Here is a 25,855-nt window from a genome sequence, read left to right as displayed (position 1 = left end):
TTTTATTTGATAATTTTTCTGGGAAACCTCCTTGTAGTGCTTTCTGTGACATTTGACCCTCATTTACATTCCCCCATGTACTTCCTTTTAGCCAATCTCTCATTTATTGATTTCTGTCTCTCTACCTTAATGGTCCCTAAGATGATCTTTGACCTGTCTTCTGGGCAGAGAACCATATCCTTCCAGGGGTGTGTCACCCAGATATTCATCTGCTTTGTTGCTTTAATGCTTATATAAATCACAAACATTCATTTTCTCACAGTATTAGTCATGACATTAAATTTTTAAAGTTCTGAAATTTGACAATACAAAACAGCACATCTAGTTGCTTTTTATTAACTAATCTATTAACTAATCTATTTTTAATGTCATTTTCATTTTTATATAATTACATAGAGTATTTCTTCTTTGATTGTTGTTTTCCTATATTTGGATCTTTTTATAATTGATATACCATTCTTTGATTTTTTGAAGGAACATATGAAAAATGTTAATAACCAGTGTGAGATATTACAAGTGCTTTCTATTGTTTGTGTGATACCTCCAAATAAAGTTATTGATATATATATATATATTATATATATATATATATATTAGACAGTCATTGTATATCTATGTATAACTTTATTTGATTTTGATTGCAATATTATAGAAATAATCAATTATTTCCTCCCTGATTTAACAAGGGAAATGCTTGTATAAATTTTTCATCTTAACATTTGCTGTCTAACATCTAAATATTCAGTTGTCTTCCTGAGTTTATGTTGAGAGGAGGAGGCAGAGATCTGAACTTCCCCAAGTTTTTCCTGTTGTGCCTGGTTAAATAAGTAATTGTGTCCACACTGATATGAAATGCTTTCAGTAGTCTCCTGAGCGGTCATTCTTAGTTTACTCTAGATCTTTCATTCCATTACTTATGTTGAGACTTTTATTACTTTAAGGAAAAATATAATCAAGCTTTGCTTGTGTATTTGGTACTTGTGTACTGCTTTTAGGATGAAAGGAAAGTTCTAATCATGGGTGCAGGATTCCATCCTGTAATGGCCTATTATTCCCTCTTGATTGATCATTAATCTTCTTTCCCACTGGCTTCCTGTCTCATGGCCTGTCCAAGTCTGGGCTGTTCTACTTTGTGTTCAGAAATCTCTCTAATTAACAGAGTGTAAACAAACACCACTGTGACAAGTCACCTTGTTCTCACAGTACTTTGCTCTTTTTGTTTACATCAGTCCTGTAATTGTATTTTATTGAAAGCTATTTAATTTCTAGATCCATCATTATCCTATAATCTACCTCAAGGCAAAATGTGTGTTTTGTCTCAGAAGTTGACATAGTGAAGCCAATTAGGATTATTGGTTATGCTCACTAGGAAAATTAGTTCCATGAAGATACTAGTGGATAACATTTTCAAAACGTTTTGCAGCTGTTGATGGAGATTCATTTTAACATGAAGTTTGGTAAGAGCTTTATTTATTTTTACAAATGATTTTTTAGAAAAAAATTGGTAATTATCTTTTTTTTGGTCCTTTAGGTACCACCAGACAAAGCTAATGTATGAAGCTAATTACTCTGAAGTGTCTCAGTTTGTACTGCTTGGACTTTCTGACTCTAGAGCAGTACAGCAATTTCTCATTGCCTTCTCTACAGTGTTTTATTTGATAATTTTTCTGGGAAACCTCCTTGTAGTGCTTTCTGTGACATTTGACCCTCATTTACATTCCCCCATGTACTTCCTTTTAGCCAACCTCTCATTTATTGATTTCTGTCTTTCTACCTTAATGGTCCCTAAGATGATCTTTGACCTGTCTTCTGGGCAGAGAACCATATCCTTCCAGGGGTGTGTCACCCAGATATTCATCCTTCATGTTCTGGGTGGGTCTGAGATGGTGCTGCTCATCGCTATGGCCTTGGACAGGTATGTGGCCATATGTAAGCCCCTGCACTACCTGACCATCATGAGCCCGCGGATGTGCATTTTGCTAGTGTCTGGTGCTTGGGCTATTGGCCTCATTCACTCTGTGGTCCAGTTGGCTTTTGTCGTCCATTTGCCTTTCTGTGGTCCTAATGAAATAGATAGTTTTTACTGTGACCTTCCTTGGTTTATCAAACTTTCATGCATAGACACATACAAAATGGAATTTATGGTGACTGCCAACAGTGGGTTCATTTCCATGGCAACCTTCTTCCTACTGATTATTTCCTACATCTTCATCCTGCTTACAGTATGGAAACGTTCTTCAAGTGGTTTGTCTAAAGCCCTCTCCACTCTGTCAGCTCACATCACTGTGGTGATTTTATTCTTTGGGCCATGCATCTTTATTTATATGTGGCCTTTTCCCACAGTGCCAGTGGATAAGTTTCTTGCCATACTTGATGTCTTGATTACTCCCATTCTGAATCCTGCCATCTACACATTGAGAAACAAAGATATGAAAACGTCAATGAGGAGACTGTGTAGTCAAATACTAAGTTTGTGAAGCTCTCCTAAGTAGCTCGCTTTAGCACAAGTGATATCTTCTAAAAGTACTACTGTAATGATAAGTTTTAATACATTTTACTTCATTGAAATAAGTTATGATGTCACATAGTCTTGTGAAAAGTATCCCAAGGTATTAACCTATAACTTGATTATAGTATTATTATGTGTAATCTTTTACATAATTTTTATGTTTTAAATTCTGGAAACAGACTTTAAACTACATTTCAATGTCCATAGGATAATATATCAAAAATGAAATCCAGGCCACCTGCTATATATTCATATCTCCTCTTTCTTCTTGATATCTTCCTTCACAACTGTACTGACAATATCTGATTGAATAGAATGATTGGTTCTGGTATTTCTGGTTATGCAATGAAGGATACTGTTTTGCTTATGTTAATAAATGTAATCAGTTACACGAATATGATTTTTGAAAAAATTTATTTTGTTAGTTTGTTTTGTTATTAGTCAAATGGGAAGCTATCAATTGACAAAATAAGTAGTTATGCAGCTTTTAGAGTTTTAAATATATTTTTCTTCAACTTTTCTTTATAAAAATTACAAGTGGAATGAGAGTTTTATAAAGTACAGTGTTTAAAATAATGAAATTATGTCTTCTTTGTCTCATCACTTCCTTAAATGTTATCTACCTATCTCTATATAAATGCATATATTCAGATAGTGAAATGATGTAAATTATTAACAAGTATTCAGTTGTGATGATAAAAACAAGAATGGTATTTAAAATATGTTGGATAAGAGGAAGCTGGGGTGTTGCTGTGCTTGTCAGTGGATGAAATGAGGCACTGAACAATCACTTTCTAGTTCAAGCAAACAATCTTAGTTTTAGGAATTCCAAATCTGACAAGACACCTATACATGTGAAACATGTATTTTGAGAATATTCAGCTTTAGCAGTTGTATTCTATAGTTGATGTAATTTGACTCTTTATGGATTGCATTGTCATTGTCCTAATTTTGTGGTCTGAATTGTACAGAAGACATTATCTCCTGTAATGATTGCATCTCTATCACCTAAATTTAGGGGTTAAACCTTTCCTCTGAAGTAAAATATCCTCAATTTTAGTTGTTCTTTAAAAACTTTCTCTATAATTCAAATTTCACAGGTTATTTTTTTATCACTCAACCTCAAATATAAATTTAACTACTGCTAACATCTGTACACTTTGAAATATTTACATGCAATACTGATTCTGTCACCAAATGGTGAAACAATATGCTAATCCATATCAAAGGAAATTTCATTAAAAGTGCAACTGAAAATATGAAAGAATTGGAAATTCAAAATTTCTGAATGGAAATATTAAAAATAAGAGTCAACTTAAACTCAGAACTGAATTTAAACTTGATAAAATCATTGCACAAAGAATTAAATTCTACTAGAAATTAAAAGAAGTTGGCCAAAATTACAGTGAAAATACAGGAAGTAACAATGAAAGGAATTGAAAATAAAATTAAATTAAGAGGCTAGGAAGGTTCATATAAAATGTTATAAAGCACTGGACAGATAGGGTCTGGTTAGTACTTGAATGGGAGATTTGTAATATTTGTATAATTTGGAAATTAACAGATTTTACAAAATTCATTTTCAAAATTTTCTTAAATGTGTCAGGAGCTACAGATCAAAATTTATACAGTGAAACAGCTTTTGAGGCACCTATATAAATTGGTTAATTCCAAGGCATAATCTAGTAAAAGTATTGCACATTTTTAGTTTATTTTTGAATGAAGACTGCAATTTCTGAATTTCTTCTAAGCATCCTATCAAAAAAGTTACATTAGCTGCATAGGAGACAAAATCAGGTTGTCATCTGAATTCCTATTAACTATCGTCTAAGACAGCAATGAAAGCACATTTTCTCTCAAAGCACTCTTGGAAGTAAAATGTGGGATAAATAACAGATAGTCTATCTGTCTTTCAGGTAGATCATAATTAAAGAGAAATAACTTTTGAGTTTGCAAGGTTTTGTTGAATATTATATGCATATGCACTTTCTGAAGAATCTCCTTAAAGATGAACTCCATGCAAACAAGAGCTATTTGGGGGCCATCAGCAAAACTGGGCCTTAGAATTTGATAGATTCTATTATAGCTTTAAATTTTAAACAAATTAAGGCTCCACATTGTAACTAGTATGTAATATTGATTTTTTAATAAATTAAACATTTTTAGTGGGAAGGCTTTAGTGAATCTAGAAGTGGAACAGTGTACTGATTTTACTGTTAACAATAGGTTGCGGTCAGAACTGGCAACCCAGATAGTAGAAACCCATTGTTCTTAGAAGTAGGGAATCACAGGCCTTAAAGAAAGCTAGACACTAAAGGAAGTTATAAAATATTTTACCAAAGTAATACAACAGTAAATTAGGAGAGCAAATAAAAAGGACAGTATTATAAAGGAGCTTTACATAGTAACACAAAAACCAAGCAAAAGTTGACGAAACAGAACAGATCTGTGAATAGACATTGGCAAACAATTCTCAATCTTGGACAGTTCAAAAAGAAAACATATGAAATTAAAATTATCTCCATGAAAAGAAAATATTCAAATTTACAATGCCACTATGGTATGTATTCTGGATCTATGAATCTATGTATGTATGTATGTGTGTGTATATGTATCTACATATATATACACATTTGTATATACATATATACACACATATATTCATATAAATATATATATATTTTACAGTAATGAAAAATACACTTTTTCTATATATAATATACATTTAGCTTTATATACCAGTGGTGAGCTCTTTAACATTAATGATTTCACTAAAGTATTCACTTCCTAAAGGCAATTCAGGTTTTCAAAGTATTTTGTGTGTTTTGGGTACCTTCAGTAGGCAGTGAAGTCTTACTGAATAAGTGAATGTTTAAAAGCACTTTATTGCTGATAGTGGAAATAAATTTAAATCTTTGCATATCTCTAACATGCTTAATCTTAACGTTTCCTTTATGTAACAACTAATTTAATAAAGAAAGAAAATAAATGGGTGATGTGTGAATTTGTATTCCTAGCTCCACGACATTTGGAAGTATATTTCCCACCTATCTTTTCTACATTTCAAAAACATTTTCATCACTCAAATGAAAACCTGTACCTGTGAACAGGTACATTTTCCTTATCCTATTTCCTAGTAATCACACATTCACTTACTGTTTGTAAGATTTGAATGATTCTTAATGATCTTGACATTTCAGAGAAGTAGAATTATATTAATGCAACCTTGTGTGACTTATTTCACTTAATTGTGTTTTCAAGGTTTATCCATATAGTAACATACATCAGACTAACATTCAGATTTATGGCTAAGTAATATTTCAATTATTGAAATGTGTTATGAATGCTTACTACATATGAACCATTGCACTAAAAACTACACTTGCAAGAATTAATCAAGTAAGGTGTGGCTCTTTCCCTTAAGGAGCTTACATTTCAGAACTTTTACACAAACTAATAATTTCAAACATGAAGATTAGTTCCTAATACTGAAATAATCAAGGGAAATATCATTTTTTTAACTTGTATTGAGTTAATGAAAAACATACCCCAAAATATCATCTATTGTTTTTCTCTATGTACATCCCTTCTATTATCTTATTCTCCATTTCTTTTTTTTTTAAAGATTTTTTTTTATTTATTCATACAGAACTGGAGTATGTGCCAGAGATGTAAGGGTGGTGAGAGGTTTCACCAGAGACATAGTGAGGAGCAGAATAGGAAGCTCACTGAGGGAAGCAGTGGATGAGACAGGAGAGGTCCCCTGTGCCATGTGGATCACCTCTGGGGCCCGGGATGGAACTCGCACTGAAGTGGCTGCGGCTAGCTTGCTGTGCTGCATCCTAACCCATTGTACCACCAGGAGGGCCTTCATTCTCCATTTTCTTGCCTCACTAATTCTCATTAGGATTTGTGTAAAAAGAAGTACATTCATTTGCCTCTTGACACAAGGTTAAGTGAAAAGTTAGAGATAGGAGTCAATAATTCAGAAATACTTTTTAACTAGGTTAGAGAAAATTCAAGAGATCTTTATTGAAATGCTGTTCCAGGATGGAAGTATTATGTTGTTGAATGAATTACAGGTCCTCATTTAACATAATTAAAGCAAAGGAAGACAGCTTAAATAAATCTGTCACAAAGAAGTATAATTAATGTTTAGATTTTTTTAAAGATTTATTTGTGCATACAGAACTGGGGTACAGGCCAGAGGCTCAGGGGCGGTGAGAGGCTTCACCAGAGACAGAGTGGGGAACAGAACAGGCAGATCGACGAAGTACACTGCTGAGGGGGGCAGTGGGTGGGTCAGGAAGGTCTGCCACGCCATGTGGTCACCTCCGGGGCAGGTGGGAATCGAACTCATGCAGAATTGGCTTTTAGCTTCATAGTGCTGTGCTTTAACCCACTGCGCCACCAGGGAGGGCCATAATGTTTAGATTTTAAGGGCATATTCCACAGCATTTTACAGGTTGATTGATAAATGTTGAAACTCTTGAGTTGTATTAACCCAATTTCTGCAATTGGAGATAGGCAAAAACTGTAGGCAAATGTTGAAGTTTCAACTTTTTTTTTCCCACAAGCTACCTATTGTTAATAGGAGGAACTTACACTGAAGTTCTACAGTTTAAATATTTTCCTTTAAATTCACAGAGTAGCTTCTGAATCTCTTCATAGCATTTTTAATCTCTTTATTTCTCAGAGTGTAAATGGTTGGATTTAGGAGAGGAGTAAAAACAGAGTAAAACACAGCAAGGAATTTGTCTACCCAAGTGATGCTCAGTGGCCACACGTAGATGAAGATGCAGGGTCCAAAGAAGAGAACTACCACTGAAATATGGGCAGTGCAGGTAGAGAGTGCCTTGGATGAACCAGATTTGGAGTTCTGGCGGACAGTTTGAAGAATATATGTATAGGATATCAGCAATATTATAAAGCAGATGACGGCAAGAATACCACTATCAGCATTCATTAATATCCCCAAGTTGTAGGAATCCATGCAGGCAAGTTCAATTACTAGTGGTATGTCACAGAAGAAGCTGTCTATTTCCCTAGGGCCACAGAAAGGCAACTGAACAATCACAACCATTTGGCTCATGGCGTGTACAAAGCCAATGGTCCAGGAAGTTGCTACCAGCCCAATGCACTTTTGAAGACTCATAATGGTTGAATAATGGAGTGGTTTGCAAATGGCCACATAACGATCATAGGCCATTACCACCAGTAACACCATCTCACTTCCCCCAAGAAGATGCACAAAGAGAATCTGACACATGCAGCCTCCAAAGGAAATTGTCTTATTTTCCCGAAGAAAATCTGTGATCATCTTTGGCGTTGTGATTGAACAAAGGATCATATCAACAAAAGACAGGTTGGCTAATAAGAAGTACATGGGTGAATGAAGATGGGAATCCACGATGATTAAGATCACGATGGCAATATTTCCAAATACAATGATCAGGTAAAGCATAAGAAATAGTAATAAGAATAAGACCTGCATACTCCATGACTGGCAGAGTCCCAGAAGCACAAATTCTGACACAGCAGACAAATTTCCTTTATCCATTCAGTATTTCCTCTTAAATAGCCTAGAGAGAGGGGTACATTGTTAGTGGTATGGGAAAGGGTATTTAATTATTAGAAATTGTATTAAATCTATATCTGGAAGAGTATAATTAGGAACACAAACTTTGGTAAAATAGCCAAAAAAAAGTTAAACATTTACTGACTTTCTAGGAAGTATAGACTGATATGGGATCATTATTCAGATGATTAATTGAGCGTACTTTCACAAGAAGGTAGTGAGGAAGCAGGGTAGCAAAAGTTTAAAAACAGATAGTGATATCCCTGAAATTAGCTTTAGTTCATGACTCCAGTAAATAATCTCGGTGGGTCATCACCAAAAGTCATTACCTAAATGAAGAAAATTTAATTAACTACAGAGGAACACAATGGACTGATATTAAAATCCAGAGTAAATACCATGAAAACAAAATACAGTAAAGTCAGGGCTTGATGATTTGTATGCAAATTTAGGCATCTCATATATCAGTGCTTCAAATCTACAAACAAAATGAATTCATCTAGTAAATAAATGAATTAGAAATAAATATTAGTGCCATGAAAAATACATGGAAGAAAACATTGGTAAAAAAAACTTCACTAATCAGAGCCTTCTGTGGCACAAACATGTTAGAGCACAGCACTATGAAGCTATCCACAGCCACTGCAACACAAGTTCCATCTCCAGCCAGGGAAATGACCCACATGGTTCATCAGACCTCTTGTTCACACCTGCTGCTTCCCTCAGCAGTGTATTTCAGTAGATCTGTCTGTTCTGCTCCCCACTCTGTCTCTGGTGAGTCCTCTCACCACTGCCCCCCACCCCTCTGATCTGTACCCCAGCTTTTCTATTCATAAGTAAATAAATGCTTAAAAATAAACACTATTCATGATTTGTTAATGTGTTTATAGATCCATCTCCAATGGCAAGAAAAACAAATGAAAATAAAAGTGGGTCTACATCAAACTAAAAAGCTTATCCACAGTGAAAGAAGATACCACTTAAATGAAAGTACACCCTAATTGAATGAGACAAAATATTTGCATGCCATATAACTGATGGAACTACATATCCAAGATCTTCAAATGACTCATATAATTCAGTAAAAAGAAAACTAACAACCTGCTGAAATGAATAGACAAAAGGGATCAGTAAGCACTTGCCAAGATATACAGATGGTCAACAAGCATATGAAAGAATTCTTGACATTATTTATAGTCAGAAAAACAGAATTCATAATCACAGTGAAGTATTACTTCACACTAGTGAGAATAGCCAAAAACAACATGTGTTGGTGTTAAGGAAAAAATAACCCTTCATGCATCGTTCATGGAGATTTAGTCTGATCTGGCCCTATAGAAGACATTATGGAGATTTCTCAAAATTTAACGAATGGGTGTGCCATATGACTCAGTAATTTCACTCATAGATACCTATCAAAAGAATTCAAAAACACTAACTTAAAGTGATATATGCACTATTATGTTCCCTGCAATTGCCAACCTATGGATACAGCTCAACTACCCAAAGACAGAGGAGTATATTAGGAAGATGTTTGTATACATAATGGAGTATTATTCTGGTAAGATAAACTCTTGCTGTTTGTGACAACATAGAAGGAATGAGAAGGATTATATTTTCCTAAGTGAAATAAATAAGAAAAAGACAAATACTGGATAGTGTCGGTTATATGTGGAATATAGAAAAACAAAGCAGAGTGTTGATAAAGCTAAAACAGTAATAAACCCTCAAAATCTGTAGAACTGTCTTTACCAGAAGGGGTGTTGGGTAGACAAATGGGGAAGGAGCACAGTCGACTCTGATAGACTATGGTAGACTATGTCTTGGTGGTGAGTATGGTTGGTAACAGCACTTTAAGGATGATATCCCATAGCTTTTAATCATATACAATGTTAATAACCAAAGTTAACACTATATAAAAAAAAAAAGAAATGAAAGCTGTCATTGGAGATTTATGTGAGAAATGTATTAACCAAAATGAAAGGTAACTCAAATTCAGATTTGGACTTAATGAACTCTGAATGGAAAATTCTTACCACTATAGTTTTATCAGTTGAAAATATTTAGCTTCAGTTTTTTCACTAATGTCTAAGAAATCCCTAAATTTGTAATGTTGTATGTAGTTTTTTCTATGATGAGAATAAATGACAACAAGATATGTCTGTGTTATTAAGAGACCATAAATAAACATAAAAAAACTGCAGAGATTACCAGATAATATTGATATATGTAGTGGAGGCATATGTATACACATACTTAGGTAAACTGAAAATATTTTCGGAATGGATGAAAGAAAGAGAATTATATCTCTCTTTCCAATTATTTCTCTTCTTGGCTTTCTTATACTTTTAGTGTGTTCCATTTTTAATCCTTTCAAACCCCAAGGGTGGTTCAAAAAATGCTGGTGAACACTGAGCCCCCCCCCCATCATGAGCCCTAGCATTTTCATCTCTTGTATTGAGAACTCAGAATCATAGAATAAGGTAGAAAGAAATCATTTCCTAAGAATTAAGAAAGGCATATATTTGCTGTGGGACAGGGGACACATGATAATAGTCTCACAAGTTACAAATAAACAGACCCTGTATATTAGGAATTTATTTAATTTCTAAAGATATTACACAGAACAGGCTTATGTCCTCTGAGAAACTTAAAAATTTTGACTACTACCTTGAAACTTAATTTCCAGGATTAGTTTTCTATAATGAATTCTATACATGTTTCAATAAGTGATATAGAAAAGAGCTACTAGTTGAAGCAAGATTTACATGTGCTTGAGGGAGAATTTACTAAAAGATGAAATTATGCATTAGTAGACAACAGTTTACCAATAAAATTGATTACTTTTTTCTAAAAAAAAATCAATTTAGAAGTTACTAATATTCACAATATTAATGTTATTAAGAGACCATAAATAAACATTAAAAAACTGCAGAGATTACCAAATAATATAGATGGACTAATGATGTTCCTTACCAATATAGATCTAATATGTAGGATCATTAATAGAATAATCAATAGCATTTTAATTACTGAGAACTGGTCTGAAAATCTTAACTGCATTACTTGTTGAAATTGTAACCTAGTTTTGTTCCATTTTCCTTTAATAGACTTGTGAAGGTGAATAATAAAATACATAGGAAGCACTTAAACCTCTAAGATACTCAGTGCATGGATAACATGTTTGTTACTTCCTTTCTTTAGACATAAAAATACAACTTAAAACAATACTGTTACCCAAGCTAATCTGCAACAATTTCTAATGGACAGCCAACTATGTTCTATTAGTAAAACATAAAATCACCTTCCTTTAAATTACCTACTAGTAACATTTTCTGTAAGTTAACAAGTATAGACTTAACAAAAATTTAGTATGCATTTGCAAAGGATTTATTAGAAATGTGGCTTGCTTTTTGGAAATTACTTTATCCTCTTTGCCATAGCATATTCTATTACAGCACCTTTGGAATGCTCGCCTGTAATTCAGGGAGAATGTTCACAAAAAGTGGTATGAAAACTTTGGGATTAGGGAAATTGAAAAAAATAGGAAACAGATTGAGTTATTCGTTTAGTATTATGAAAATACAACAAAACAGTTTTTTATGTCATTCTATATATGTGATGTCTTCCCCCTAAGATTTTTAATAGTAACAATTCTAAAACTATGAAACTCTAAACATTTTAATTTTTATAAGAAATCTGAATTGACAGAATGTGATGTTACCCAATGTACTTAGATGAGGTACACATAGTCCAAGTTCTTTGCATTAGCTCAGACAGCTTTTCTTTTTTCTAAGATTGGGGATTTTAATCCTGTGGTAACTGAGTTTTATGTCACTTCTTACTGGACACGTTAACCTTTTACTTATACATCTATGCTAAAGCCTATCTTAGCATATAATATTCTCAGATATAAGCAACTTTACCTTCTTCAATGCATTAATTAATGCAGAATCACTGAAAGTTGCTAATGTTCGAGGACTGTGATCTCACAAAGCAGATCTGAGTGACTCTTGAGTTACTGCAGTATGAAGACATGTACACCCTTGTTAAAAAGATCATAGGAATACAATCGGAGAAGAAAGGCTTGAATTTTCTTTAAGCATAAAAGCTAAATATGTCCTACTCAACTCCAAGTACAGTAGCCTCATGTGAAACAGTACACAGAAATATTTTTTAAATGATAGAAAACATTACAGATGATGCAGATAACTTACTAAACATACAAAAAAAATTACCCTAAGGCCAGATGATGTTCCACTTTTCTTGCGTTTTTGTGATAATATTTGTAGTTCTTGGGTAGAGACAGTGTCAATGGAAGAGTTTTCCCTCAGCCTGATATATAATTCACCTCTGGCAGATTCACCCCCCCCCAGAATTCCCTTGGGTGAAATTTTACTGCTCTATGTTCTGGACAGAACAAGATTCATGAAAATAATTACAATGAACATCTCTTGGGGATTTTTTTTGTCAAGTGTGATGACTTTTGCACATTGTAAGGATCAAAACAGGGAGGCAAGAAAATCACAAAAACATGTCAGTAAGCATTCAATTATAGTGAAGTATTAAATCATAGTCCATTTAACCTGCAAATATTAAAGAAATATCCTCTGAAATCTTTATCCCCACAACCTACATACTGAACTACAGTGGTAGGTTTGTTAGCATCATTGAGCCTACACTGATACATCATTACTACTCAAAGTTGATAGTTTATATTCAAATTCACTTTTCATATTGTACACTCCATGAGTTTTTGACAAATGTACACTGATACATATTTATCATAATAGGGATGTATTGAAGTAGTTTACAGAATAAATTTACAGCATTAAACAAATGGGTTCTGATCACATATTTTCCCCTCACTCACCCCTGGGAACTCAAAATTTCTCAGTGCCTCCACAGTTTTACCATTTCTACACTATCATATGTTTGGAATCATGTAGAACATAACATTTCTTTTCATTGGCTGGCTAGCTTATCTTTATTGTAGTATTGAATAATTTTCCACTGTCTTGATATACAGTGGAAACTTATCTGTTTACCTACTGAAGATCCTCGCAGTTACATCAATTGTTTTGCATATATGAACAAAGTTGTTGTAAACATCAGCTTGAGATTTTTGTGTGGAAAGATGTTTTTTATTGCACTTTTGCAAATACTAAGGAGTGTGGTTATTGAATTGTGTGATAAAATTTTCTTTAGTTTGTAAGAAACTTCCAATCAGTATTGTTTTGATCCTGATATCAATGAATGAAAGTTCTTATTGTTTCATATTGTTATCTGGACTTAGGTGGTCAATGTTTTGTATTTAGTCATTCCAGAGGTTTGAGGTGGTAGTTCGTCATTGTCCTAGTTTTCAATTTTCTAATGTTACATGATTTTGAACGTATTTCCACATGTTTATTTGTCATTTTTATATTCAGTTCTTAAATATTTATTTGTAGAAGACCAAGGTTTGTAGTCCAGAAGTGTGGGATTTGTGATGATTCACCAGAGACAGATTGGGAAGCAGAAAATTTTTATCAACTTAAATACACTGCTGAGGGGAGCAGCAGGTGAGGGGAGCAGAAGGTGAGACAGCAAAGGTCTGCTGCACTATGTGAGCCACTTCGCTAGCCAGGGATCAAGCTCATGCTGCAGTGTCTGGGGATTGTTAGTGCTGAGCCTTTTAACACCTGCAACACCAGGGAAGCCCCATCTCCTTTTTCAAATCATAAAATTGCAATCCAAAAAATGGCATTGATAATTAAGTAGAGTTGGTAAATAAGAAATCAGCTTTAGCAGGTCCAGAGGCATAAAGACATTGCATTTATTTATGACCCAGTTTCTTTTCAGCAACTGCTAGTTTGATTACCTTGTTTTCTACAGTATGTAGAAAAACCTGTAGTTTCATGGACAGTGGTATTCCACGTATACCAGTATACAGTATAAAATGATTCATTTCATTCCGTATGAGCAATGGACAGAAAATAAAACTCTGAACGTGTACTTACAGTTGGTTCTGCATTATTTGTTGACAGCAACTAGAAATGAAAGTCTGCAGCTTTAAAAATGAAGTATCATGAAGTATTTTTGTTAGATAGTAACTTGGTTGTGGTTAGTGCCCTGATTATGTTCCTGAAGGTATGGTGAACAGTAATTAACTCATTAGGATGAAATGAAAGCTGTGCATGTATCTATTTTTGTTCACAAGAAACATGAATTTATATTGATTTATGAACATTGACTTTTTTTTTGGGTTAATGAACATGGCTTTGAATGTATAGAATTGAATGTATAGAATTAAAAGACTAGTGACAAATAATTCCTATGGAAGGGTTTTATTTTTCAAATGGGTACAGTTTATGAAAGTACAAGTGCTCCATCTGAGTGCTCACAAGTAGGCCTCCATCTAAGAAAAGGGAAACTTCATATCCTTGTGGATAAATGACAATTCTGTGTAATGTTAACCTCTGTTTCTGTTTCTGTTTTTTTTTTTTCCCAAATACATCATTGCTTGCTCAATGAGATCATATACAGAATGATCAGAATCTGTGATGAAATTCCTCACAAAGCTTGATTTGGTTATCAGTATAAGTCCCTTTAATTTAATACATCTTATGACACAGTTTACTGTGTAAGATAATCAGTCACCTAGAGCTAAGTTAACTATGTGGCGACCTTTTCCATTAAGAAATTAAAATTTTTGCCTCATTTCATAATTTTTATTTTGGGTATATACTTTTTCCTAACCATAATATTTCAGTTTACATCACCATGCATAGATTTAAGAAATATTTTATTCACTTACATTCCTCACAGAATTGCATCTGATCAAGGAATTTATTTTACAATAAGATTAATTTGCAGTTCATTTTACAGTCAATCAGAAATGGAATTATGACCATAAAATTCACTGATTTTAACACATACCTGTTTTTATAGGATAGTAGAAAGGCATCCTAGAAAATTCTCTCAGACTATCATGGGATATGAATCTCCATTGTCTAAATTTGGAAAAGAAGGTGGGAGAGGCGATAGATTCTTACACTCTTTTACCTGATATCCGACTCAAAATTTTTGCTTCAAACTCCATGAAGCTCCACTGGCTGAAGGATTTGGTTCTTAAAAAATACTTCCATGTTTGTGGGCAATACTTTCCATAATATTGAAAACTAAGACTGACTATTAATCATTTGAGTTTGACCAAAGAATGTGTAGAACTATAGTTTACTAAATCTGTGAAGATGGTCTTAAATAGAATCAAATTAAATTAATGGAGAATTTCCCTGCTAGCAAGGCAGAAAGTGACTTAAATATTTGAGTTGAGTGCGCTTACTATACTTGGATTATGCTGAGGCAAATTGCATGACAAGACAATGTAAACTGTATTTCTCATTCTTCCTTCTGCTTTCAAAATATTGAGAAATCCTTGTAAACTGTTTTTTAAAAGATACTGGACATTTGCATAGTTAAAGAGAAACTAAAACACAGAATCACAACAATGCTCAGAATGACTAGATATATCCAAGAGAATGAATGAAGGCTATGACCCAAGGAAAAGAGCAAAATGTTTCACTGTCAGTTCTTTACTATTACCTGTCTACAGGTACAACCAAGAAGTTTCTGTCATTTCCAGCATCATCAAATTAGATTGCAAATTATGCCTTTTCCAATATATTTCTTATTTGATTAATCGAGATACTATGTTATTTTATTTTTGAAAATTTACTTTCACTTAACTTTGAAGAAAATAACCACTTATTATATAGTAAAGTATTATATGTAATATAATATGTAGTTAAATATAGTGTCATTTAATAACTAAATACTCTTGGAAATCAATAGATCTTTAAAACTTCACATGAATGAAAAATAGAGAAGTTGTTACCTGCAAGAATTTCAGTTCATCTTTCCTGGCCACATTTAACTATGATTAATTTAGGGATAATAATTGAAATCATTTAAGGTAATACATAAAATAATGTTGAGTAGGCATTCAAGGATAGTAAAGACATTACTTTTATTCTGCTATTCTGTTATGTTTCATAAGAGAATCGAACACTGCATATGCACTATATTTTTATTTTAGACTGTCATTATGAATCTTACAAAGAATTTGAATACTTAATATCATTCTGTGAGGAAAAAAGACATATTTTTTCATAATTTGAAATATTTAGAATATATACCAAATGACAAAAAATGATTTAAATATATCATGGACAACGAAAGTTATGGGTATTTTAATGTAAAAATTGGTCTCTGTATATTCATTGGCATGTATTTTTGAATGCTTACTACATATGAACCATAGCACTAAAAACTGCAGTTGCAAAGTATTAACTAAGCAAGGTGTGGCTCTTTCTCTTTAGAGACTTACATTTCAGAACTTTTACACAAAGAGTAATAACTTCAAGGATGAAGATTAGTCCCTAAACTGAAATAATCACGGAAAATAACAAGTTTCATGTTTTAACTTATATTGAGTTGATGGAAAACATACCCAGAAATATCATCTACTGTTCTTCTCCATGTACATTACTCTTCTTATCTCAGTCACCATTTTCTTCCCACTATTTCTCATTAGTATTTTAGTAGGAAGTTATGTTAAAAAAATACTATTTGGCCTTGATAAGAGATTAAGTGAAAGGTTACAGGGGAGGAATCAATGATTCAGAAGCATTTTCTAACTAGTTTGGAGAAAATTCAAGAGATCTTTATTGAAACTTTGAGATGCTATTTGGGATGGAAGTGTTATATTGCTGAATGAATTTCAGGGCCTCATATAATACAATTAAAGCAGACAAACTCTGCTTAGACAAAATCATTCACAAAGAGGTATCAGTACTGTTTAGATTTTAAGGAGATATCCCATGGTGTTGTATATGTTGATTAATGAATGTTGATACTCGAAGTATATTAACCAATTCCTGCAGTGGAGATAGACATAAACTGTAGATAAAACTGCATGCCTTTAATTTTCAACCTATTTTACAAGATCTATCTATTGTCAGTTGAGGAATTTAGAGAGAAGTGCCACACTTTAAATATTTACCTTTAAATGTACAGAGTAGCTTCTGAATCTCTTCATAGCATTTTTCATCTCTTTATTTCTCAGAGTGTAAATGGTTGGATTTAGGAGAGGAGTAATAACAGAGTAAAACACAGCAAGGAATTTGTCTACCCAAGTAATGCTCAGTGGCCACACGTAGATGAAGATGCAGGGTCCAAAGAAGAGAACTACCACTGAAATATGGGCAGTGCAGGTAGAGAGTGCCTTGGATGAGCCAGATTTAGAATTCTGGCGGACAGTTTGAAGAATATATGTATAGGATATCAGCAATATTATAAAGCAGATGACGGCAAGAATACCACTATCAGCATTCATTAATATCCCCAAATTGTAGGAATCCATGCAGGCAAGTTCAATTACCAGTGGTATGTCACAGAAGAAGCTGTCTATTTCCCTAGGGCCACAGAAAGGCAACTGAACAATCACAACCATTTGGCTCATGGCGTGCACAAAGCCAATGGTCCAGGAAGTTGCTACCAGCCCAATGCACTTTTGAAGACTCATAATGGTTGAATAATGGAGTGGTTTGCAAATGGCCACATAACGATCATAGGCCATTACCACCAATAACACCATCTCACTTCCTCCAACAAAATGCACAAAGAGGATCTGGCACATGCATCCTCCAAAGGAAATTGTCTTATTTTCCCAAAGAAAGTCTGTGATCATCTTTGGAGTTGTGACTGAGGAGAGCAGCATATCAATGAAGGACAGATTGGCTAACAAGAAGTACATGGGTGAATGAAGATGGGAATCCACGATGATTAAGATCACGATGGCAATATTTCCAAATACAATGATCAGGTAAAGCACAAGAAATATCAGTAAGAATAAGACCTGCATATTCCACGACTGGCAAAGTCCCAGAAGCACAAATTCTGACACAGCAGACATATTTCCTTTATCCATTCTGACACAGCAGACAGATTAAAAAGCCTAGAGAGAGGGGTACATTGTTAGTGGTGTGGAAAAGGGTATTTAATTATTAGAAATTGTATTAACATCTATATATGAAAGTGAAAAGTACTGTTGGGAACACAGACTTTTTTGAGATACCCAAAGAAAAGCTAAACATTTGATTGATTTGGAGCACAGTTTGGGATGGGATCATTATTCAAATGATTAATTGAGCATATTTTCATAGGAAGTTAGTGAGAAAGCAGGATAGCAAAAGTTTAAAAATGTTTGTGATATCACCTGGAGATCATGACTCCACTAAAAATGTCTGAGTGGGGTGCTACCAATAATCATAACCTAAATAACTGAAAAATAAGTTATCTCTGGAGGAACACGATAGAATGATATTAAAATCCAGAGCAAGTATCATGAAAACAAAATATAGTAAATTCCATGGACAAGATTATTAAGATGCAAAGTTAAGCACCTCATATATCAGTTATTCATGTCTACAATTAATGGAATTCATTTAGTAAAATAAATAGATTAGAAAAACATAGCAGTGCCATAAAAATCATATAACAATACATTGGGAAAAATACTTCACTACTCTGGTGTTTCTGATGTATTTATATATACAACTCTCAACAGCAAGAAAAACAAAAATATATATATAATTGTTGCTAAATCAAGCTAAAAAGTTTACCCACCATGATAGAATCTATCATTTAAATGAAATTACACCCTATTGAATAATATTAAATATTTGCATGCCATATAATTGACAGGGGACTAGATATCTAAGACCTACAGATAACTCATACAGTTCAACTAAAAAAACAATTAATAACCCATTAAATACAGGGAAAAGAATGATAAGTAAGCACTGTGTTGTCATAGATATACAGATGATCAGCAGGTATATGAAAGAATTCTTGACATCATTTATCATCGGGAAAATGCAATTCAGAATCACAGTGAGATTTCACCTCACACCTGCGAAAATAACCCATGTCAAAAAGACCAGAAACATCATATATTCGTGAAGACACAGAGTAAAAGTAACCCTTATTCCACTTTTGATAGAAATGTAAACTATATACTATTTTCTATAGGGGAATCTAGCCCCTATAGAAAATAATATGAAAGCTTCTCAAAATTTAAAGAATGGGATTGCCATGTGACCCAGCAATTCCACTCCTAGATATCTACCCAAAGAATTCAAAAACATGAACTTGAGGAGATATATGAACCCCTATGTTTACTGCAGCACTATTTGCAAAGCTGACCTATGGAAATAAGTCAAATGCCCAAAAACAGAGGAATAAATTAGAAAGATGTTTCTATGCACAATGGAATACTATTCTAGTACAAAAAAAGATAAACTTTTTCTAATTGTGACAGATAGATGGGACTGGAGGTATTATATTTTGCTAAGTGAAATAGAAAGAGAAAGATGGTGTCATTTATATGTGGAATATAGAGAAACAAAGCAAAGCGTTGATAAAGGTAAGCCAGTAATGAACCCTTATAATCGGACAGTAGCACTGTCTCTATCAGAAAGAGTGCTGGGTAAACAAATAAGGGAGGTAGCACATTTGACTCTTGTAGACCATGGTGGACTGTGTCTTGGTGGTGAGTGTGATTGGTAACAGCACTTAAGCTTATAAACCAAAGTTAGCTCAATAAAAAAGAAAGAAAGAAAGAAAAATGTATTAGGGGAGAGTATTTTGTGAGAAATATATTAAAGAAAATGAGTGATAACTCAGTTTCAGATTCTGACTTAATGAAATCTGAATAGAAAATACTTACCACTATAAAGCTATAGTTTTACATAAGACAGTTATATCACTCTCTCCAATTATTTAACTTTTTTTTTACTTTTTTCTGTGTTTCATTTTTTTATCCTTTCAAATCACAAACCACAATGGTGGTGTCAGGGAGCAGCAGCAATGAAACCATGACCGCATCATGAGCCCTAGTTTCTTCATCTCCTGTACTAAGAACTAAGAAAAGCACAGAAAAAGGATAAAAATGAAGATTTTCTTATGAATTTAGAAAGGTGCATATTTTCTGTGGAAAGGGGGCCACATGACATAACAGTCTCATAACAGTCTCACAACTAAACAATACCTTTATACTAAAATTTACTATATTTCTAAAGATTATAGTCTGATATTACACATAATAAGCTTATGTCCTCTGAGAAACTTTAAGTGTTTGTCTTCTACCATGAAACTTAATTTTTTCAAAATAAATGTTAGCAGGATTAGTTTTTTTTTTTTTATGAGTTCTATACATGTTGCAGTATGTGACAGAAAAGAGCTATTAGTTGAAGCAATACTTATCTGTACTTGAGAGTGGAATTCTCTATAAAAGATTAAAATATGCACTAGTAGACAATAGTTTACCAATAAAAGTCATTACTGTTTTCTAAAAAAATTCAAATTAGAAGTTACTAATATTCACAATACAGGTGGACTACTGATATTACTAATATAAGTCTAATATGTAGGATAATTTTAGCTTAACTGTAAGCATTGTAATTAGTGAGAACTGTTCTGAAAATCTAACTTTCTTATTTGTTGAAATTGTGTCCTGTTTTTTTTTTTTTCCATTGCATTTGTAACAAATTTGTGAAGGTGAATAATAAAACACATAGGAAGCACTTAAACCTCTCTGATACTCTGTGCATGGATATGCATATTTGTTACTTCCTTTCTTTAGTCAGTAAAATACAACTTAAAACAATAGTTACCCAAACTTACCTACAGCAATCTTTAATGAACAGCCAACTATGTTCTATTAACAAAATATAAAATCACCTTTTTTAGATTGCCTACTACTTTTATTTCTCCACATTAACAAGCATAGACTGCATAAGCATTTATATGTGCATTTGTAAAGGAAATATCAGATATGCAGCTTACTTTTTGGAAACTACTTTATCCTCTTTGCCATAGCAGATTCTATTACAACACCTTTAGAATGCCTGCCTGTAATTCAGGGAGATTTTTCATAAAAGGTGGTATGAAAACTTTGGGGTTAGAGGAATTGAAAAATTAAGAAATGGAAACAAATTGAGTTATTCGTTTAGTATTATGAAAATATAGCAACCCAGCTTTTTACACTTTTCTGTATATGTGATATCCTCCCACTAAGATTTTTAATAGTAACAATTCTAAAACTATGAAACTCTCAATTTACATCAAAACATTTAAATTTTCATAAGAAACCTGAATTGAGAGGCTATGATAAGTTACCCAATACGTACTCAGAACAGGAAGCTAGTCCAAGTTATTTTCATTAGCTCAAGCTGCTTTATTTTTTCTCAGATTAGGAATTTCAGTCCTGTAGTAGCTGAGTTTTATGTCACCTTTTACTTATATCTCTATGCTAAAAGCTATCTTAGCATACAATATTCTTGGACATAAACAACTTTTTCTTCTTCCATGATAAGGACCTTTTCGTCATTAATGTGGAGTCACTGACAGATGCTAATATCAAGTAGCTGTTAGAGGACTGTGATTTCACAAAGCAGATCTGAGTGAATCTGAGGCACTGTGGTATAAAGACATGTACACCCTTGTTAAGAGACCATAGAAATTCCATAAGGAATACAGTAGGAGGATAAAAGCTGTGAATTTTCTTTAAAGGACAAAAAAACTAAACATGTCCTACTCAACTGCAAGCATAATGGCCTCAGGTGAAACAAATACAAAGAAATATTTTTTTAAATGACAGAGAACTTTACAGATAATACATATAACTTACTAAACACAAAAATTTACCCTAAAGGCAGGTGATTTTCCTCTTCTTTGATGTGTGTGTGTGTGATGGTATCTGTTGTTTTTGGGTAGAGACTATCATGGAAGAACCTTCCCTTAGCCTGATATATAATCCACCACTGGCAGATTCACCCCTGGAAACCCCTTGGGTGAAATTTTCCTGTTCTATGTTCTGGATAGGACAAGAATCATGAAAAATAATTGTAATGGACGTCTCTTGGGGATTTGTTTTTTGTCAAGAGTGATGACTTTTGCATATTGTAGAGATCAGAACAGGGAGATGAGAAAAACCACATAAAATGCCACTAAAACATTCAATATTAGTGAAGTTTTAGCATATTTCATTTAACCTGTAAATATTAAAGAATATCCTCTGAAATCTTCATCCCCCACAATCCACATACTGAACTACAATTGTAGGTTTGTTAACATCATTGAGCCTATAGTGATACAACACTACTATTTCAAGTTGATAGCTTATATTCAGGTTCACTCTTCCATGTTGTACACTACATGAGTTTTTGACAAATGTACACTGATACATATTTATCATAGTAGTAGTGTATTGAGCTACTGTACAGAATAAATTCACAGTGTTAAATCTTCTGAGTTCTGATTTCCCTTCTTGTTTATATTCTTCCCTCTCCTTTATCTCCTAGGAAATCTTGATTTTTGAATGTCTCCTTAGTTTTATCTTTTCTATACTACCATATATTTGGAAACATGTAGAATATAATGTGCATTTATATAATTTTCTTGCATGTCTTTTCATGGCTGGCTAAGCTTATCTTTACTGTAGTATTGAATAATATTTCATTGTCTTGATATACTACAGAAACATATCCACATATCCATTTACATATTGGAGAACCACTTAGCTACATCCAATTTTTTTTCCATATATGAACAAGTTGTTGTAAACATCAGTTTGAGATTTTTGTGTGAAAAGATGTTTTCAGTGCACACTGGCAAATACCAACGAATGTAGATATTGAATTATGGGATAAATTTTCTTCACTTTTGTAAGAAAATACCAATCTGAATTATTTTACATTCCCATCAGCAATGAATGAGGGTACTTGCTGTTCCATATTGTTTTCTGTATTTTGGTTGTCAATGTTTTGTATTTATCTATTCTGATACATCTGCAATGGTTATCTCATTATTGTTCTAGTTTTCAACTCTTTAATGTTACATGATGTTGAACATATTTCCACATGTGTATTTTTCATTTTTATACATTCTTTTAAAAAATATTAATTTATTTTTAGAATAACTGGGTTGTAGATCAGAAATGCAGGGTTGAGACACAATAGGGAGCAGTGCAGGCAGATTGACTGAAATATACTGCTAAGGATAAACAGTGGGTGAGAGGAGATGTCTGCTGCACTATATGAGGCTTAGCTCCCTGGCTGAATATTAACCCACCCTGTAAAGGTGAGGCTACCAGTGAGGCCTATTTTTATAAAATCTTTAGTGAGGTTTTTTTTGCCCAATTTTAAATCAAGTTGTCTTTTTAACATTGAGCTTGGAAATTTGTGTGTTTTGGATAAAATTCCTTTATTGGATATTTTATTTGCAGATATTTAGCTTTTTGTGACTTATGTTATCAATCACTCGACATCGTCTTTCTCAGATCCAAAATTTCCAATTTTAATGAAATAAAACAGCTGCTTATTATTTTTTTCGTGCATCATATCTTTGGTTACTGCCACACTGTCATTTAGATTTTTTTTTATTTTTTATTCTAGAAGATTGATGTTCAGCATTTTAATTCAAATCCATTACATATTTTAAGTTATTTTATGAAGGGTGTAAGGACTGTATATAAGTTCTTTTTCATTTTTGCATCTGGATGTCTAGTTGTTTCAGTACCAGTGATGAAGAGATAAACTTTACTATTTTCTATTGATTTGGTCCATTGTCCAAGATAAGTTGTTTATATTTATACATTTACGTCTGGGATTTCTATTCTGTTTTTATACTTATTTTTGATAATGTCATACTTTTTTGTTTAGTGCAGCATTATTATTTATCTCAAAGTTTAGTAGTGTGTGAAAAATATCTGTTGTGGACACATCAAATAAAATCCTGACATTTGTAGGATATGAAAGTGTTCTTTAAATGCCTTGGCACTTTTTCTATTCTCTAATAGTTGTGACTGCCCCTTTCTTATCACATCTTTCAAGCTGTTTTTTAAAAGCTTTATCTTTTGAATGGAGGGTAGCAGTAGAAGCACTGAGGTGTTTTTATTTATAACGTGCTTACCTGTTATGCTGTATCTGTTTCAGTTACTGTTCAATGTCACAAACTTGATTTGTTCTGTAGAATGGGAATATTTGTTTTTAAATATAGCTTTGAGGGAGAAAAGCCTAAGGAACTTGAAATTACCAGGAATATCTTCTGAGATAGCTACATTATATTTATTATTATAACCAAATATTATAAAGTGGTAGTTAATATAATAGATAAGGAAAATATCTATTATCAAAGTTGTTAGTTCTCAACTTCTGCCATTCACTAAAGTTAAAAAAAAAGTTTATTATATTACTAAATTAATTTCTTTGAGTGAACATATAGGTTTATTTTACTATTTTCTTTTGTTTCTATAACCCACTAACTACCACTAACTGAAATTTCTTCCTTAATATTTCAAGTTCTTTATTTATTAAAAACTAGTTTTGAACTAACTCAATGGAATATGTGTAGTATATGTTCATTACAACACTATTTACAATAGTAAAGTTATGGAAACAATGTAATAATGACAGATGAGTGGAAAAAATATAATGTATAGGATCTCCCTGGTGGCTTAAAGGTTAATGCTCCCTTGATCCCTGGCAATGGTGCTAACCCTCATGGCACAGCAGACCTCTCCTGTCTCACCCACCTCTCTCCTTATCAGTGTATTAAATGCAAGATAAAAACCAGCACTTCCAATCTGTCTATGTACCCCTGACCTTCATCCCAGTTCTACACACACACACACACACAAAAAAAATTGAAGATGTGTGTGTGTGCATGTATACAAACACACAACAAAATATAGCTTTACAAAAAAATGAACTCTTGCCATTTGCAACAATTTGGATGGAACTGGAAGAGTATATACCTTTTAAAAAAATAGGAGAAAGATACTGATGATTTCATCAAGAATATAAAGTATCAGGCCCTCCCTGGTGGCGCAGCGGGTTAAAGCACAGCACTAAGAAGCTTAAGCCACTTCCACATGAGTTCGATTCCTGCCTGCCTCGGAGGTGACCCACATGGTGTGGCAGACCTCTCCTGACCTGCCCGCTGCTCCCCTCAGCAGTGTACTTCGGCGATCTGCCTGTTCTGCTCCCCGCTCTGTCTCTGGTGAAGTCTTTCACCACCCCTGAGTCTCTGGCCTGAACCCCAGGTCTGTATGCACAAATAAATAAATCTTTAAAAAAAAAAGAATATAAAGTATCAAAACCAAAGAACAGACAAAATTAAACCAAACTAAACCCTCAAATTGAGAGTAGTAGAGGAAAGGGTGAGGACCAAAAGAGGGAAAGGGCCCAGTGGTCTATGATTGAGGATTATTGGTGTTGTGGTGGTGGGTATGGTATTAAATATGCATCTGAGGAGGTTTGATCCTATAACCCTAAGTCATACACAGTGTTGTAAACCAATATTATCTCTTTAAAAATATACAAAGGGACCTCCCTGGTGGCACAAGGAATGAGTCTCAGCTCTGTGAACCTATTCCAGCCACTGACCACGAGTTTGATCCCCAGTCAAGGCGCTGTCACACATGGCGCGGCAGACCTCTCCTGTCCTGCCTGCTGCTCCCCTCAGCAGTGCATTTCAGTCCATCTGCCCGTTCTGCTCCCCACTCTGTCTCAGCTGAATCCTTTCATCCCCCTGCACCTCTGGCCTGTACTTCGGTCTTTCATGCATACATAGATTAAATAAATATTTAAGAAAATATATATGTGGGTGTGTGTACATATATGTACATATTATATTTATACATTTACGTCTGGGATTTCTATTCT

At 33.5% G+C, this 25,855-nt stretch overlaps 3 protein-coding genes across 3 annotated transcripts; 1 reads left to right on the top strand and 2 right to left on the bottom strand.

Moving 5' to 3' along the window:
* Window positions 1-1,550: 1,550 nt before the first annotated feature.
* Window positions 1,551-2,477, top strand: LOC101629952 (olfactory receptor 4F6-like). Its single transcript, XM_004694581.1, has one exon. It carries the CDS (start codon window positions 1,551-1,553, stop codon window positions 2,475-2,477), a length of 927 nt encoding a protein of 308 aa, XP_004694638.1.
* Window positions 2,478-7,130: 4,653 nt separating this feature from the next.
* LOC101629728 (olfactory receptor 4K3-like) lies at window positions 7,131-8,069 on the bottom strand. The gene has a single exon (XM_004694580.1). It carries the CDS (start codon window positions 8,067-8,069, stop codon window positions 7,131-7,133), a length of 939 nt encoding a protein of 312 aa, XP_004694637.1.
* A 9,049-nt stretch (window positions 8,070-17,118) lies between these two features.
* On the bottom strand, window positions 17,119-18,057 carry LOC101629496 (olfactory receptor 4F17-like). Its single transcript, XM_004694579.1, has one exon. It carries the CDS (start codon window positions 18,055-18,057, stop codon window positions 17,119-17,121), a length of 939 nt encoding a protein of 312 aa, XP_004694636.1.
* Window positions 18,058-25,855: the final 7,798 nt, after the last annotated feature.

Source organism: Condylura cristata, unplaced genomic scaffold (genome assembly GCF_000260355.1).
Source record: "Condylura cristata isolate star-nosed mole 26May11 unplaced genomic scaffold, ConCri1.0 scaffold00045, whole genome shotgun sequence".
Lineage (NCBI taxonomy): Eukaryota > Metazoa > Chordata > Mammalia > Eulipotyphla > Talpidae > Condylura > Condylura cristata.
Note: the sequence above shows the minus strand (reverse complement) of the source record. Positions and strands in the feature narration are given on the sequence as shown.

Coding starts and splice junctions, on each gene's coding strand:
- LOC101629728 (XM_004694580.1), bottom strand. CDS start 8,069: ATGGATAAAGGAAATTTGTCTGCTGTGTCAGAATTTGTGCTTCTGGGA.
- LOC101629952 (XM_004694581.1), top strand. CDS start 1,551: ATGTATGAAGCTAATTACTCTGAAGTGTCTCAGTTTGTACTGCTTGGA.
- LOC101629496 (XM_004694579.1), bottom strand. CDS start 18,057: ATGGATAAAGGAAATATGTCTGCTGTGTCAGAATTTGTGCTTCTGGGA.